At 50.4% G+C, this 14,965-nt stretch overlaps 2 protein-coding genes across 5 annotated transcripts in view; one reads left to right on the forward strand and one right to left on the reverse strand.

The window, feature by feature from the left end:
* The window catches only part of LOC126530944 (paired box protein Pax-6-like), a 210,169-nt gene that overhangs the window by 42,978 nt on the left and 152,226 nt on the right, over positions 1–14,965 (reverse strand). For 3 of the 4 annotated variants that reach the window (XM_055070878.2, XM_055070879.2, XM_055070880.2), the window contains exon 4: positions 2,915–3,142. In XM_055070878.2, the coding sequence (XP_054926853.1) occupies positions 2,915–3,142 (228 nt within the window). The remainder of the gene's footprint in view (positions 1–2,914; positions 3,143–14,965) is intronic. The other variant, XM_050178273.3, reaches the window with a different exon arrangement.
* Positions 14,303–14,965, forward strand: part of LOC126532410 (glycine receptor subunit alpha-2-like) — a 309,519-nt gene continuing 308,856 nt past the window's right edge. Inside the window, exon 1 of the mRNA XM_050180117.3 lies at positions 14,303–14,450. Coding sequence (XP_050036074.2) covers positions 14,341–14,450 — 110 coding nt within the window. The 5' untranslated portion in view covers positions 14,303–14,340. The remainder of the gene's footprint in view (positions 14,451–14,965) is intronic.

A 14,965-nucleotide genomic window follows, 5' to 3' on the forward strand; every position in this document is an offset into this window, starting at 1 on the left:
GGAGAAATGTGTATTGCGAGGGTCAATTTGTCTTGAAGCGCCTTATCTGCAGTGACAGTGGGAGAGGTGTTGTAAAACCGACTATCCGTAGGCAAGAGGCAGCCTTATTTGTCTATCTGCGTTCTTTTAGAAAATATATTTACTTTTTTTTGTAATGCAAATTCAACTTGCAGAAATACTACGTCCTCCTACGGGGATGTTATCTTACGCGAGGTACTTAGTTTATATATGGCGGCGTTCGACCGCCAACTCCACTGGTGTATTCGAAGGTTCAAAACCCAGGCGTCTTTCAACAATATCTCGAGCAAACTTGCAATTCTAAAACTGAATTTCCGAATTGTGTTGGTCAACCAAGCTAAGCTCATTCCAATTCAAGCCGGCAGATAAGTCAGGTTGATAAACGGAGAATTTACGAGAAAGAAATGATGAACTGAGGGACATGCTCGCTCAAGGCGATGTGGCGCATACATTTCAAGAGCATCGCTTATGAAAAAACCCATGCAGATCAAAAAGTCTCACATTGCTAACTTATGTACGAAAGTCCATATAACTCTATACACCCAAACAGTTAAGGATTGCCACTTCATCTACTAATAGTAGCAACAAGCAGATAATGTTTACTTCCACGGAGAGAGAAAGAGGGAGAGAGAAGAGAGGAAAGGCAGGGAGGTTAAAGGGCCCCTCACCAGGCCTCATGGCAAATTTTGGTTATACGCTGAGAGTTATTACGTGTCCTCTAGAGAGCGTACTACCACAAAAATTTTTCAAATCGGCTCATTAATAGCCGAGATAGGAATATTTCAGTGCTGCGAACCCATGATTTCAGCAGGCGAACTCCACTGCAAAGCGAGACACTCTCTCCACTCGCCCCGTCTAGCCTCCGCAAGCGAAATCCCTTCCCTGCGTTCTCCCGCACCGAACCTCGAGGATCGTGTGACGTATACGTCACGGGCCTGCCTTAATTTTTTTTTCTCCTCGCTTTCTTTTTCGGCGCTGCGCACTTCCTCTGACGGCGTTGTGCGCAGGCTGTTGTGATTGTCTCGTTTTGCGCAGCGCACGATTTTGCGCGCTGTGCACAAGGACACATAACTAGTGGTATAATATTGAAGCAGAACAAGCGGATCACAGAGCATTATCACGCGCTGGAATATGGTAGAAAATGCCATAGTTTCGATATCTGCTCACGTGACTGCACGACCGTGGGAACAAGCAGACGAAGCGGAAGTACATCTCTCTTGCTTCGGTGCGAAGTAAAACAAAAAAACACGCAGACATTGCGTTTGTGTGTTTTATTATTTCTCTAAACTTGAATTCGTTAATTCAAGCAACAGATCACACAAATAGCAGATGTTGCCTGGAATAATTCTCGAAGTCACGTGTCATCAGTCACGTGTCATCACGAGCAACGCCACACTGCGGACACGAGTACGTAGGCGCAGGGACACGAGTACGTCACCGTCCGGCTTGGAGCGCGGTTGCCGCGAGGGAAAGGGACAACGCGTTCGCATTCAAATTTCAGAAGTTACCGCGGCGCGTAGCGATGTAATTCTTAGCAAACACGATCGTTAGCGCGCATTGTATGCTCTGCGCTTGTCAGCTCAATATGTCCAGACCTGGTGAGGGGCCCTTAAACCAGACGCACGTCCGGTTTGCTATCCTGCACTGGGGGAAGGGGTATGGGGACAGGGGAGATCTACAGAACAGTGCGCCTGCCTGATATATCGCATGCATGCGTTCTGTTATGCAAGCACTGATCTGCGTACACTGGCCGAACAACGCTGGTAGCATAGAAATGATGGACATAATAAAGGTGTACCATTATCACATGAAGCGGCCATGCTCTGCACCTCATGGCTACTGGGAAGCATTAATTCTGAACTTTCAAGGGTCATTCTCACTTTATTTATACTGTGAAGAAGAAGACGCGCCTCGCGGCACAGCCGCATCGCCAACGCACGGCTCGTCTCGGTTCGCGCTGTTGATTGCTGGCGTCCGTTTGGACAGTGCTTCGGGCTGCCTCGCCGTTCCCGGTTGCTGTGCCTTTGCATTAGGAGCCGCCAATAAACCTTTTCTCAATACGTAAAGTTCTTACATATATATTATATACATGGTGCAGCTGTCAAACGAAGAGCTGTAAGTCCACGCAGTCACTGTATCCGCGATCGCCGAGGCATGGCGCGCGAGGACAAGTTTTCGTTGACCGGTAACGCTGATAACGGAATATGCAAGCGGCATTATGTTAACCAAGAAGACGCGGTGTACCTGAAACGGCAGCCTGACTTCCACAGGGCAACGTTGTGAGATTGTCTTCATTTTCTGGATGCTGCATGGTGGATTTCGTCACTCAGTGAAGCCATTTGCCGACGCAATCTCAGACAATTAGTACTGAGTCTTTCTGTACAGGTTCATCCTAATGATTTGTGTTATATGTGATATTTGTGATATATCAAGTTCCTCATTCTCTGATCTAGATTGCATTCGAATGCACACGGGTTAACACGTCAAGACCGGAATGCCTCGCCACAGGTCTCACTTGGTTTTCTTTTCGTTAGACGATGCTCGCCAGTGGCCTGCCACCACGCGGTGGTCAACGCGAATATTTCCCCAGGGTCTGTGGTCCCTGGACAGTTTTGACAAGCAGCGCTCTGATACAGTGTGACACAAGACAAATCGTTGTCCTGAGATTCAGCGCTCTAAGCGCTTGATGCATTGAAAGCTTCCCGGCGTTATATGTATACGTGGTACGGGCACCGCTATACCATCACACGTGGAGTAACTTGAAACTTCCGAGTGGGAGCTGACACATACTCGTGAATATAGCGGCGTCCTTCTTTATTTCTTCCCCCGATGCGGTAGTTTTATGGCGATAACCTAATTAACAATCTAACATGGGAAGCGATATTCGCGGACTCACCGAGCAGCTTGCTGACGGCGCTCTGCGAGGACAGCAGGTGCCGGGCGAAGTCGTACGGTCTGAGCGAGTACGGCGTCAGGTCGGGCAGCACGCGACCCGCGGCCATGGCGGCCTCGCTTCCGCCGCCGGCCAGACGAGAAGACGCCAGGTAGACGGGACCCAGGGCCGCCGCAGCGGCTACTGCAGCAGCTGCCGCGCTGCCTCCGCCGCCTCCTGCATGGTAAGTTGCTGCACATGTAGACGCCGGAGTTAAATGAAGAAGGTGGAGACAAGAAAAAGTGCTTCATTAAGAACGGTGATCCCGGTTGGCCACCCTATGTATGCAATGGGAAAAGGGGGCAAGAGGAAAGACGAGTAGATGTAGAAAGTGATAGTTAAAAAACACAGTCTCTCTTTTCCTCTTTTAAAAGGTTCGTCACTATGTCGCAAGCGCTCACATAGACCGGCGAACTTCCTGAAACGCACCAGTGCTTTTCATAGCTTTTCGAATGATGGTCCCTCATTATTGTGCGCTGTGATATTCCTGTTGTCCAACAGACTCAAAACGGTGCGAAGAGCAAGCTTTGCTCATCGAATGAATGCATTCACAACAAGTGTCGCAGTCATCACTGTCCCCCATTACGCTTAAAAAGGGAGAAGCGCTGGCGAAAGCAATGCGTTATACTCGGAACTCGCACAGCGATGTGGGATCAGTGCCGGATGAAAGTTGTAGCGTTCCACGCAAAGGCCATATGCCTGCCAGCTGTGCGCTGTTGGCGCATGACATGCGCTTGAAGGCATACAACAAACACAATCGTGAATATATAAGACACCGATATTTATGTTGATAAGACCCGTGTTCAGATGCAGCAAAAAAGAAAGAAAACGTTAAGAAAAGGCAAGAGAAAAGAAGACAACTCTTCTTCGTAGCAGTGATGTCTTTATCAGTCACAAATGAATGTTTATGAAAACCGATCGAACAGAACGACCAAGCCGCGTTCTATGCATATGCATAGCCGCCTGGCTACACTATAGAGGACTTTCCTGTGGACGGAAGGCCCATAGGAAAAGTAAATTCGATCACCAGAAACAGATCCATGAAACTTCAATGTCACGTGCGGCGGTTTTACGCACTGAAGCGCCGTTTCGGCGTTGACTGAAACCGCCGTATAGGAGTATATATGCTTTCTTTAGCGTGGAGGAAATTTTCAGTCTCATGAAGACGTTTCATTCTCTTATTATGCAAGTTATGCGAGAAGGTATGGTACACGACACCATAATGGTGCAACTCGCTGCAGTTGCTTGAACACGGCAACGAAAAGATGCAGAAGGAAATTATTTTTGCGTGCCGATGCATATAGCTGTAATGCTCCTTTACCGCCAGAAATCTTCCTGAAAAAGATTCGGTAGTGTGTACAACAAAGACGGTAAATGTCGCGGAAGTCTGTCACCAACGCGAACTGCACTTGTTAGGCCACTTTACGCGCTTCACAGTGCAAGTATAGATGACGGGGTTTTACGTTAAAAACCACGATCTGACTATGAGGCGCGCCGTAGTGGGGGACTCCGGATTAAGTTGGTCAACCTGGGGTTCTTTAACGGGCACCTAAATCTAAGTGCATGCACGGGTATTTTCGCATTTCGCCCCCATGGAAAAGCGGGCGCCGTAGGCAAACGCCGATGTACTTAGAGATCCCTGCCACGTGGCAGGGATTTCATCCCGCGATCACGTGCTTAGCAGCCCAACACCATAGCCACTAAGCAATCGGGGCGGGTACACAGTGCAAGGAGTGCTTTGGATCGTTTCAAGTGAAATTTAGGTTATTTTAACGTGCAGATTTGGAAATCTAAGTACATCGGCATTCGTCCCCTTTGGAATGCGGCCGCTACGGCGGAGAACGATGTTTGTTTTGAAAACAAGAGGCTTAAATGAATGAAATATTTTAAAAACGAGTTCCCTATGCGTGGAAGCATGCTGATTGCCTCGTTGTGGCTTAACGTAACATTCGCCGCAGATGTGAGTCCTATAAGGCAACTGTTAACAGCCAAGTTTATCAATGCATGGCTTCTGTATAAGGCTTCGCGTGGACGACGCGATCGAACGGGGCAATTGCTACTGGACTGAATGACGAGTTGTCCTGGTTGCAGTGCTGCAGGACAGCTGCGAGACACGACAGGAAAGGGAGACAGGCAGGCACATCCAACTAGCCTTTTTCTTTTTTTTTTTTCTTCGGGGGTGTACATTTCTTTTTCAATTATTCCACGAGAACATAAAGAGGGCGAGCGGTCTCGAGCACTGCTCTTGGACTCGTCGAGACGCGACCGGAAACCGAACGCATGATGATAAGTGTCCGCTGCGGTTCGTCGCCGTCGTCACCACGACCACAGGTGCGCGCCGTCTCCTTTTCACAACGCGCCATCGAAAGAGGCGCGCTCGCGCGCGCTCCCGGGCGCGCTCTTTTCGGGAGAGTTTTCCGAGGCTGGCTGCCGGCGTCTCTCTTCTCGAAGACGCCTTCCTCCGGAAATGGGTCCGCGGACGCCCGCTTCGGGGCTTCTTTTCAATTTGCGCCGGCGGCTCCAACGCCGCGCCCCCTTTTTTTTCTTCGACGGCTGCGGCGACAGACCGAGGCGCGGCGCACACACTATACGCGAAGGAGAGAGATGGCTCGTCCCGAAGAACGCGGCCCGTTCCGTACACAGGCAGCAGCCGCGAGCCTGTGTTTAGTTCCGCTTCGACCGTCGCGGTCACGTCGTTGCCACATATCACCGCTTGAGCGCGTGCCCATCGGTATACACGACTCGTGTGTGGGGGTGTGTGTGTGTGCGTGCGTGCGTGAGTACTTATACGTGCGTATGCGCGCATATGGACGAGCATGCGAGTCATGCAGTGTACCGCTCATATACTGAAATGTGCGCGCCTGTGCGAGCAGGCGCGCCGATTTTTTTTTTCCCTGTTCATTTGCTTGCAGCCTGTATTCGCGCTACATTAGAGCCTTCCGGTAAAGATTGCTGTTCGACTTCCGTTCGTCGCCGTCCACAGGGTGATGTGACGACGAAGACGGCTTCCGGGCGCGGTAAGGACACGCGGCAGTGTGCCTTCTACTACCATATTGCGGTAGAAACCGAGGTGTGAGCATTTCGAAAACGTCGGGCTCAGAAGCACACGGGAGATCTCTGAGCAGCGCAATCATGGCGGTCGCTAACATTTGGCACTCTATCATCGCATTTTGGATTTGTTGTGCTGTTAAATGCATAGGTTCTATGAACTGTTGTCCTTGTTAGGAAAGAGAATTGTCGATGTGCCTTTGAAATGACAGAGCTATAGCTAGTCTACACGTGCTTACACTCGAAATACTCGTATGCATGTTATCGGGATTGCGATGGCGTTCGTTTTGGCATTTACTGCAACATAACCCTCGGTAATGTTTCATATCCGGCATTTTAAGGCACCCATCGTAATGTTAGAAGAAGCCTTCTCTCTCGTCACGGAAATGGGTCGACGTGATAATGCAACTCTTTCCGCTTCTATTTTGCCCGAGCGAAAAAGTGTAGCAGGAAGGGCCTCATCACGGTCCACTCGAGCACTCTACAGGGAGCAGGAGATCTTTATCTGCAAATAAGTTATTAGCGGCGCCTTCTCTTCGCCTATACTCGCTTTCTCTTTTTCGCATGTTCACTCTGCGTCCTTTTAAGAAACCTTCTCACGCAAGTGCTCCAGCTTATCACCCGAGAGACATGCTGCAATAGATGCTGCGCGCGCGAGAGAGAGAGAGAGAGAGAGAGAGAGAGAGAGGGCTGCAAACAAGCTGCCCGTGACAGTTGTGTGTGCGTGTCTGCGTATGCCTTTTAATCTCTTTATTTATATAAGTTATCCCAGTACACTGTGCTGCAGTGTTCAGCGACGTGAAGCTCATCGCTGTCGTCCTTTTGATCTTCTGAGTGCGTATATTTACGCTCGCACGTAAGTGATTATTACACTGTTCCTTCTATCTTCTGATTCTAATTATAGAGGGGGGGGGGGGGGGTAGTTTACGCATTTCTGATGCAATCCACTTTTAAACATTAATTTAGTTCAATAAGACACTTGGCGGACGGCCTAGAAGAATGAGGATCTATGCCACACCTCCGCACACGTGCGTTCACGTGTGACATACGTCGCTTGTGGTGGTAGTGCACTTGTGCAACGTCGTCAAACGTCAGTTGGGGTGCGTAGTGGTGCTTGTCTAACGTCCGCACCAGCTTATTATTATTTATTATTATTTATGCTGTTTCTCCCGCGCACCGGGCTTGGCCTGCGGCATAGTCACAGCAGTCAGGAGTAACGTAACACGTGCATGCTTCGTCAAAAGCATCGAATCCATGGTGCGCGTGCCTGGGCCTGTCGTTGGGTCGTGCATTGGGGCTTCTGCGTAGAACCTTCCTAGCCGCAAAGCCGGCAGATATTCAGCCGCACAGTGTTCTTCTCTCAACTGAGCTCCAGACAGCCAGGACTGCTCTACAGCAGACGTGCAATAGCGCACGGCGTCAGATCTCACGCGAGGTGAGGCTACGAAACCACTGACAATAACTTCACCTATATACCTCGCCGATGCATAGAACGGGAAACTCGCAACAGCAAGAACTTAAAATGTTATATAGTAACGCCGCCACACGATCTGCGGATAAATCATTAGAGCCGGTTACAGCGCCACGAAGGGAAGAAAAGAAGATGGGCGGGCTTCGGCGTGTAAGGCTGGCCCGAAAACACGGGTTCAGTGATTTAGCTCGGCGGCGTCGGAAGAGCTTGTTGGCGCGATAAGTGTGACGAATACGGTGCCGGGTCAAGTGCACAAACAGCGGGCCCGCAAGCATGAAGGATCCGCGCTTATAATTAAATTCGGGCCATCAGCGGGCCGCTCGCTGTGATGATAACGCTGGGCGAACGAGTCAAGCTTATGCGTGCAGTGCTCGAGCCGCCACCCATATGAACGACCGACCGAAGCCGCCGCGAGGTTCTTTAAGATGTGGGTCCCTACAACGCCATCGCAGAGAGACTGCACGCGCTCACTCTTGTCCTACCAAAAAAAAAAAAAAAAAATGCACGCAGTGTTGTGAAAGCTGCGGCCTTCGTATGTAGCCCAGCGGGGACCGAATTGACGAAACATCACGCACGCCCAAATGTGTGTACATCGTTGTTGGAGCGCGTGCGCTATCCAATTTCAATGACCCGCCGTGGTAGCCATTTCGTGGTAGATATGGGGCTGTGGTGTTCCGCTGCTGAGCGCTATAGGTCACGGGTTCGATTCTACATGTCCACGCCGACCGCATCCTCACAGGGGCGAAATACAAAGGCTGTCGTTTAATTGGGTGCACGTTAAGGAATTCAGGTGGTTGAAAGTGTATTAGGGAGCTCTCCAGTGAGACGTCTCTCATATAGCCTAAATATTGCTTATATATAGAATGTTAAACGTAATATATTTAATGACTATGGTTGCACGTTTATCGCGTTGACTTGTACAAAGGCTTTCCATTCTTGCACGATAACAATAAAGTATGTCTTCGACGTTTTGTTTAGGTTTTTGGTTGGTTCTACGAGTAGGACTGCGGAAGTGAGCACGGCATTTGCGACTGCTCATTTGTAGGTGCACAAAATTTTGAAGATGCGCACCGTGACACGAATGACAGCCAGTGCGGCGCGTATCATTCCGGGTCGAACGCTCTGCAGTGCTTCCAACAACTCCAACCAAACGATTGACCAACGCCACGCTCTGGCTTCAAAGACGCTGTACCGTTTTATCCAAGCAACATAGAAAGAAAAGCGTTTTGGAGATATCATTCTCTGAGGCTTTACTCGCGGCGACCACACGTCACGAGTCAAGGAAAAAAGAAATGATTAACGTGGAAAAAAAGAAAAGCAACTAAGAAGCGGCCACGGCGTTGCACAAGCCTGTCGACAGGCGTGTCATGTTTTGGCCCGGGGCCTCCCCCGCGCCGTCCGTCCCTTTGGCGCCCGGCTGAACCGGATCGCGGTGGGGCTGGGGGCCTACAGGCCGGCCGCGTTAAAGCGGGAATGGGGCGATCGGGCGCCCGGAATGGACATCGACACGCAGCACTGCCGCGGGACCTCGTCGACGGCCGTTCGGAACTGTCCCGCCGCATACATACATACATGCGCGCTCCTTGCCGCGGGTGCCCCCGCGGCCCGCGCGTATAAATATAGCCGGACGTGTACTACGCGAGTTAAAAGGGGGGCGCCTCGCGTAAGCGGAAAGAAGGCTAGCCGGCGCGTAACCGCCGGCTGGAAACCGCGCGGGGACACCCCAAATTACAGGTGGCGGTCCCCTCGGCACGGCTGACCATCTGAAACACGACGGCATCGACAACAAGAAACGATGCGGAGGAGATGAGAGAGCAACATGCTTTCTTTTAGGCGGGCTCCGTGCAGGGTGTAGTGTCGCTGGTGGTGGTGAGAGCCGCCGACCACGGGGTGGGAGCGGCGACGCAGTCATTATACGGGGGGCGACAAACGGCCTTATCGGCGCGATTCGCGCGCGCGACGAAGTGCGTATGTAGCATTATATACGCGGGTGGCAGCGGCACTGCAATCAATCTGCCTCCTTGCGCACGCTGCTCCACGAATGCGTGTGTATGTGTGTGTGTGTGTTTGTGTGTGTTCGTGCATGCGGTTATTCGTTGACCGCGCATGCGTGCTGCGGACTGCGCTGCTTTAGTTAGTCGTATCACTTCGGTGCTCGAATTAGGCGCTGCAGTCGTTCTCTCCCATTATTTTCTTCATGTTTTTTTTATTATGTTTGTACCATCCCGAAATCCCGTTTTCGCTCAGGGTGACGAAAAAAGGAGAGGGAGATGAGACGATCTAATAAGCAGCGGTGATAGCGTGATGGTTGCGATAAGATGGATGGTTTCTTCGTCGGATCGGCCGCGTCCTTTTTTTGATGGCAACGCGAGATACGGACGCGTTTTTCGAATTATGCGCCCTGTCGGCGTTAATGGTGCAATCGGCGCTGGGGTACAGGGAACGCTTTATTAGTCAAGTGTCACGATCTCCCAGGAAAAGACGATCGAGGCACTGTGTGCATAGCACTACCATGCTCTGCCTACAGCCACTACTACCTCTTCTTCGTGCGTTCGTGCGCTAGTTCGCGCTCACGGGCTCACTTCCTGCAGGCAGAGTTGCTGTCGGCGAAGGACTAATGTGCTAGGATGCAAGGATGCAAACTCTCCACGTTCTTTAGTAGCTGTATTGTGCGACTATTTTATAGTTCGTAAGAGTGCACGCACGGATGCGCACACACGTGCTTGCACCCGTAGCTTCGTGAGCAAGCAAAAGAAGACGCGAGGTGCGATGGTGGAGGGGGTGACGATCATGATGTTGGCCCAAGTGGTGTTGTAACCTGGTAGACTTGGCCGGCAATAGATGTGTCTGAGTGTCCTTTTCGGTTTCATTATATGTACTACCACGTGTCGATAAATCGAGTCTCTCGAAAGAAATGTGACAATAACGTGTGACCCTGAATTCCTTACGCACTATCCACGGTCCTTGCAGGAGAAGTTTTTCTAAGTTCGTTTGGAAACTCTGTTTTTTCTCACATTGTCCTGAAGCCACTTTCTTGCAGAACAGAAGCGCTTGCAGGGCCAGGTGAAGTGCTCTACACATTGCCTGCTCCGCTGCACTATAAGTGAAAGGTGCACACGCAGCACGGCACTGACCTTAAACGCCCATGCAGGAGTGTATAAGCTGCTCTTGCTTTATAGGAGGCTGGCTTCTGTGCGGCTGAATCCCTTTACAAGACACCGCTAATGCGGCGGTTTGGCACCCAAGCCTTTACTGGCATCATGCAATGCTTCGTTATCTTTGTCTCACGCGCACTGACCTATATATTGCTTACAGCATCGAAGGAACGGAAGGAGAACGAGAAAGAGGGTTGTATGATCACAGGATGAGGCCCTTTAGTCGAATTATTCTGCTTACTTTAACTCAAGTCTTTACATCTCAAGCACCACTTGGCTTGTACCGATATATTGAATCCATGACAACACCGTTCGAATACCTCGCCTTTATCCCTTTATCCCTCGCCTATTCCCTTTATCCTGTTTTCTTACGCTCCTCCTAGTTTGTAACACTGTTTTCTTTTCGTCTTTTTTGCAGAGTTTCTCTACCTATATACATCTTCAGCAGTCACACCCTCGTTATTACGGCCTTTCAGTCAAAAGAAAACTAATTTTGAGTTCATTATAGTGCTAACGATATTAATGTTGCCGTTTCTAAAGCATCAATGCTATCGTTCACAGACGGTATACACGCAGGTCTTAACGCTTTGCGCGCCATACTAAAGAAGACTATACCTGTTTTTCATTATTCGTCCTCCTTGGATTCCTTTTTTTTTATTCCATGTTTTGCCGCTTGGTGGGTGTAATAAAATGATGCAGGGCATGGGTCGATTTGCGTGTATCGTTATTCCATCAGAAACCTTAACTCAGATAGTTGGAAGTGGCTTGTGCAACGTACTGCCGTGGGCAAGGCTTTTCACTAAGCATCTCATAAATAAGGTGCATCATGTTCGAAAGTAATTAGGCTTGGGATATTGGAATCTAATAGAGTGCGCGTGCTCGAAGTTACGCGTTTTACCAGCTCCCAATTAACGGCACCGGGATGGATTTTTTCTCGAGGTCTCGTGGTATTAGGGCTGTTGAAAAGAGAGTTCAGCGCGATCTTGTTATCGGCTAGTTTAGTGCTAACGAGACGAATCACCACCTGATATTTATTGGGCAAGATGTAGTGACGACAATAATTGATGGAGCTCTGCGTACCTAGGCTGCGTATGGCTTAACAGGAACGCTGTTACTCGTTCTCCTGTTCAATTTTCCCTACCTATACGTATGATCAGCCTACCGAGAGCCGAAATTTCAGAACAAGTGTCGTGATCACTTGTCTCGCCTATATAGGAATATTGCCACAGCCCGATTTCGTGTTGTGGAGCCGGACTCCGTATAGCCGTAAAGTGCGTCAAACGGAGCAAACTATAGGAGTTGAGAAAAAAGAAGACAATTGTGGAGGTCAACGCCCCCAAGATGTACAGCGAGTTATGAGGGACAGCATTAAGGAGGGCTCCCAATTAATTTCTCCCACTCGGGGTTCTTTAATGTGTGCCCAAAGCATGGTACACGAACGCTTTTGCACGCCACCGGAATGCAGCCACAGTGGCCGGGAATCGAACACAGGACCTCGCGATTGTTGTTGTATAATCATACGGGACTTGCCTCATATAGTCTATGGGAACATACGCGTTTCTATATGGGACACCCACATGTTCATACGGGGATCATACGGGAGGAGAAGGGAACATAAAGGGAATGACAAGGAGATTAGCCAGTGTAAATGCCGGCTGGCTACACCACGCTGGGGAAAGGCGTAAATGGAATAAAAGACGATAATATCAGATATGCCCCATATGGTATGTGGAAACGTGTGGTTTTTTTTTATGGGACCCTCGGATGTTCACACGGGATTTCTGGATATGGAGCTACATATGACTTTTTTCCGATAGGGTTATGCTCGCATTGAGGCTCAGTTTCTCCCTTGCACTATTCCTCTAGCGCTACCGGGGTGTTCGAAAGCGACCACTCGAACGGGCCACTACTCTCTCTCCGCCGCTATACATGTTGTCTGATGCTTTCATTTGAATACTGTCGAAAGCGAGCACTTCTTCCTCCCCCCCCCCCCCCCTACCCACCCACACATTTAAGCGGGTAATGAACAGGACGTGCGGAAATGTGCGAATTCAAAAGTGCCCGTTTGCCCACTTCCCCTCATCTTCACGTCAGTATATTTCCCCTGCCCCGGTACAGGGCAGTAAACTGCAGCTGTCATTTCGCAGAATGCCTTATACCTTTCCTTCTCTTCCCATCACTCCTTGTGGAAAACGAGGTGTGGCGCTAGCTGTGCCCAGAATAAATGCTGTATTAAGAGAAACAGAGCAGTGCGACTATGCCTGAGCTCCCGAACAGACAGTGTTAAAATAACCAGTGCTCCTGTACTTGCGGGGAGTTTGGCGCAACTCGAACCACTAGTTTAAGCTGCACTAAACGCTGTTTGCAACTACGTGCGTCCTAATACGCATGACTGCAACTAATGGGCGACGATATTTCGCATTACGTCTGGGCGCGCGCTGCGGTCTAAAGCGTAAAGGCACCGCCATGCGATTTGTTCAGTCGCTTCATTTAGAAGACTTCACTTAACTTTGAAGACTCAATCTGCCCGATTCCCTTAGCTCTCGTTTCACCGCGACCCTTTCTTGTTTTTTTTTTCTTTGCAATTCCGAGGCAACACCTTCTTTTTCGCTTTCTTATTTCTTAACACTTTGCCTTCCGGCTGGTGCACATAATTGTTCGGTCTTAATTTTCTCTCTCTCTCTCTACTGGCCGCGCCGAAGGAAGTCAAGAACCTCGGCTGCACTCCGCGCTTCGTGGGAAACGATCGGTCAGTTCAGAGCTGCTCGCGCATTTTATCGTCTAGTTTAGTCCCTTCGCGTACCATCGGTAGGTTCGGTTAATTTCTTCGCTTTGCTCCCCCTTCTATGCCCTTCGGGAGATTCTCGTTATTTTTCTTGCGTCCCTTTCCGTCGGACGCGGTGCGCTTCGAAGCGGCCCGGCGTCCCTTCTTCTTCTTCTTCTTCCTGTCTTGATGAAAACCGAAACGGCGGCTCTTTTGCGCGCAGAGACACCGGAGAAAAACAGCACGCGAAGAGAGGCTTAGATAAAGATTATAAAGGGAGGTGGTGGGGGGGGGGGCTGAGGCGGGGGGGGGGCGCTGCAATGTGAGCAGGCAATCAAGGCCCCGCGTCTAAATGGCGATTCTTCGCGCGACTCCACGGCGGGCAGCGCGCACACAGACGCGCACGCGTTCCTCGTATGTATACACGAAACCGCACGCACACATATTCCTGCATCGCATAGTTTCACCGCGAACGGACGCTGCTGGGAACGAACGAACGCACGAAATGTCGCAGTGTACAAGCATCCGCAGCAGAGGTGTTAGGGGAAGGAGAAACGGGAGGGTGACTTAGGATTGAGGCGTGTGCTCGTATTATACACGCCGGGCGGTTATAATGGGGTACACACGCGCACTCGCGCCTTTGCCGACCGAGTGGGCATACAGTGGTGGCCGTGCTGATGCAGTGTGTGTTTGTGCATCGGGCGGCCGTAGCCGTAGCCATAGCCGGCGGTGTGTAATTAAGGCGCGAGCGTCGTCGCCGGCACCGCGAGAACCGAGAAGCACATTAGCACTCTACGGCGGCGGCGCCGCTGCGGCAGCGCGCGCATGCGTGCCTTCAAGCTCAGCGCGCGACGCCCAAAAGCTTCTTTATTTCTCGATATCTTGTTTTTAGTTTGCTTTTTCCTCTCGCGGTGTCGGGCGGGCGCAGACAGCGATCCGCACGTGATAAATAATGATCGGCGAGCCGAAAGAGGCGATAATTGCCTCGCCCTGCGGTCCTCCGCCGGCGCTGCTGCCGGAGCCGCCTCGAAGAGAGCAAGAAAACCGGTGGCGTGCGGACGCGTGAGTGAGCGAGCCTTTCTCTGCTTCGTGGGGTTCGCGCTAGTGCGAAGAACTGTGAAGACCCGTAATCCAGATTTCGTTTTGTACATTAATTAAGCCTTTCATTCTTCTTTTTTTTTCTTTTTGTCGTGCTTAGGCTTTAGTTTTTGATGATGGATCAAGCGTCATTGCAATCTTATGTGTACGTCGTATACGCATTTCGGCGGATGCGGAATGTCGACCGGGCGCTCTGTCGCCAACGATGTCCCTCGCGATGAGGGACATTAGGAAAGGGCCTTATGTTAATGCAAACTCTAATCGACTTGCTGTGACGCGTGTTGAGATATACTACTCATACGGAACATAGATAACAAACTCATAGGTAGTACCATTTTTTTCGGGGTTAACGCTCAAGAAGCGACTAGAAACGTGGTGCTCGGGAAAACATGGCTTCCAATAGAGTTTGCGTGAAATTCTTCAGGCTTTGTGATACCATATGGTGCACCGAAAGCTTATTTGTGCTTCACTGCGGAGGC

Source organism: Dermacentor andersoni, chromosome 5, assembly GCF_023375885.2.
Source record: "Dermacentor andersoni chromosome 5, qqDerAnde1_hic_scaffold, whole genome shotgun sequence".
Taxonomy (NCBI): Eukaryota; Metazoa; Arthropoda; class Arachnida; order Ixodida; family Ixodidae; genus Dermacentor; species Dermacentor andersoni.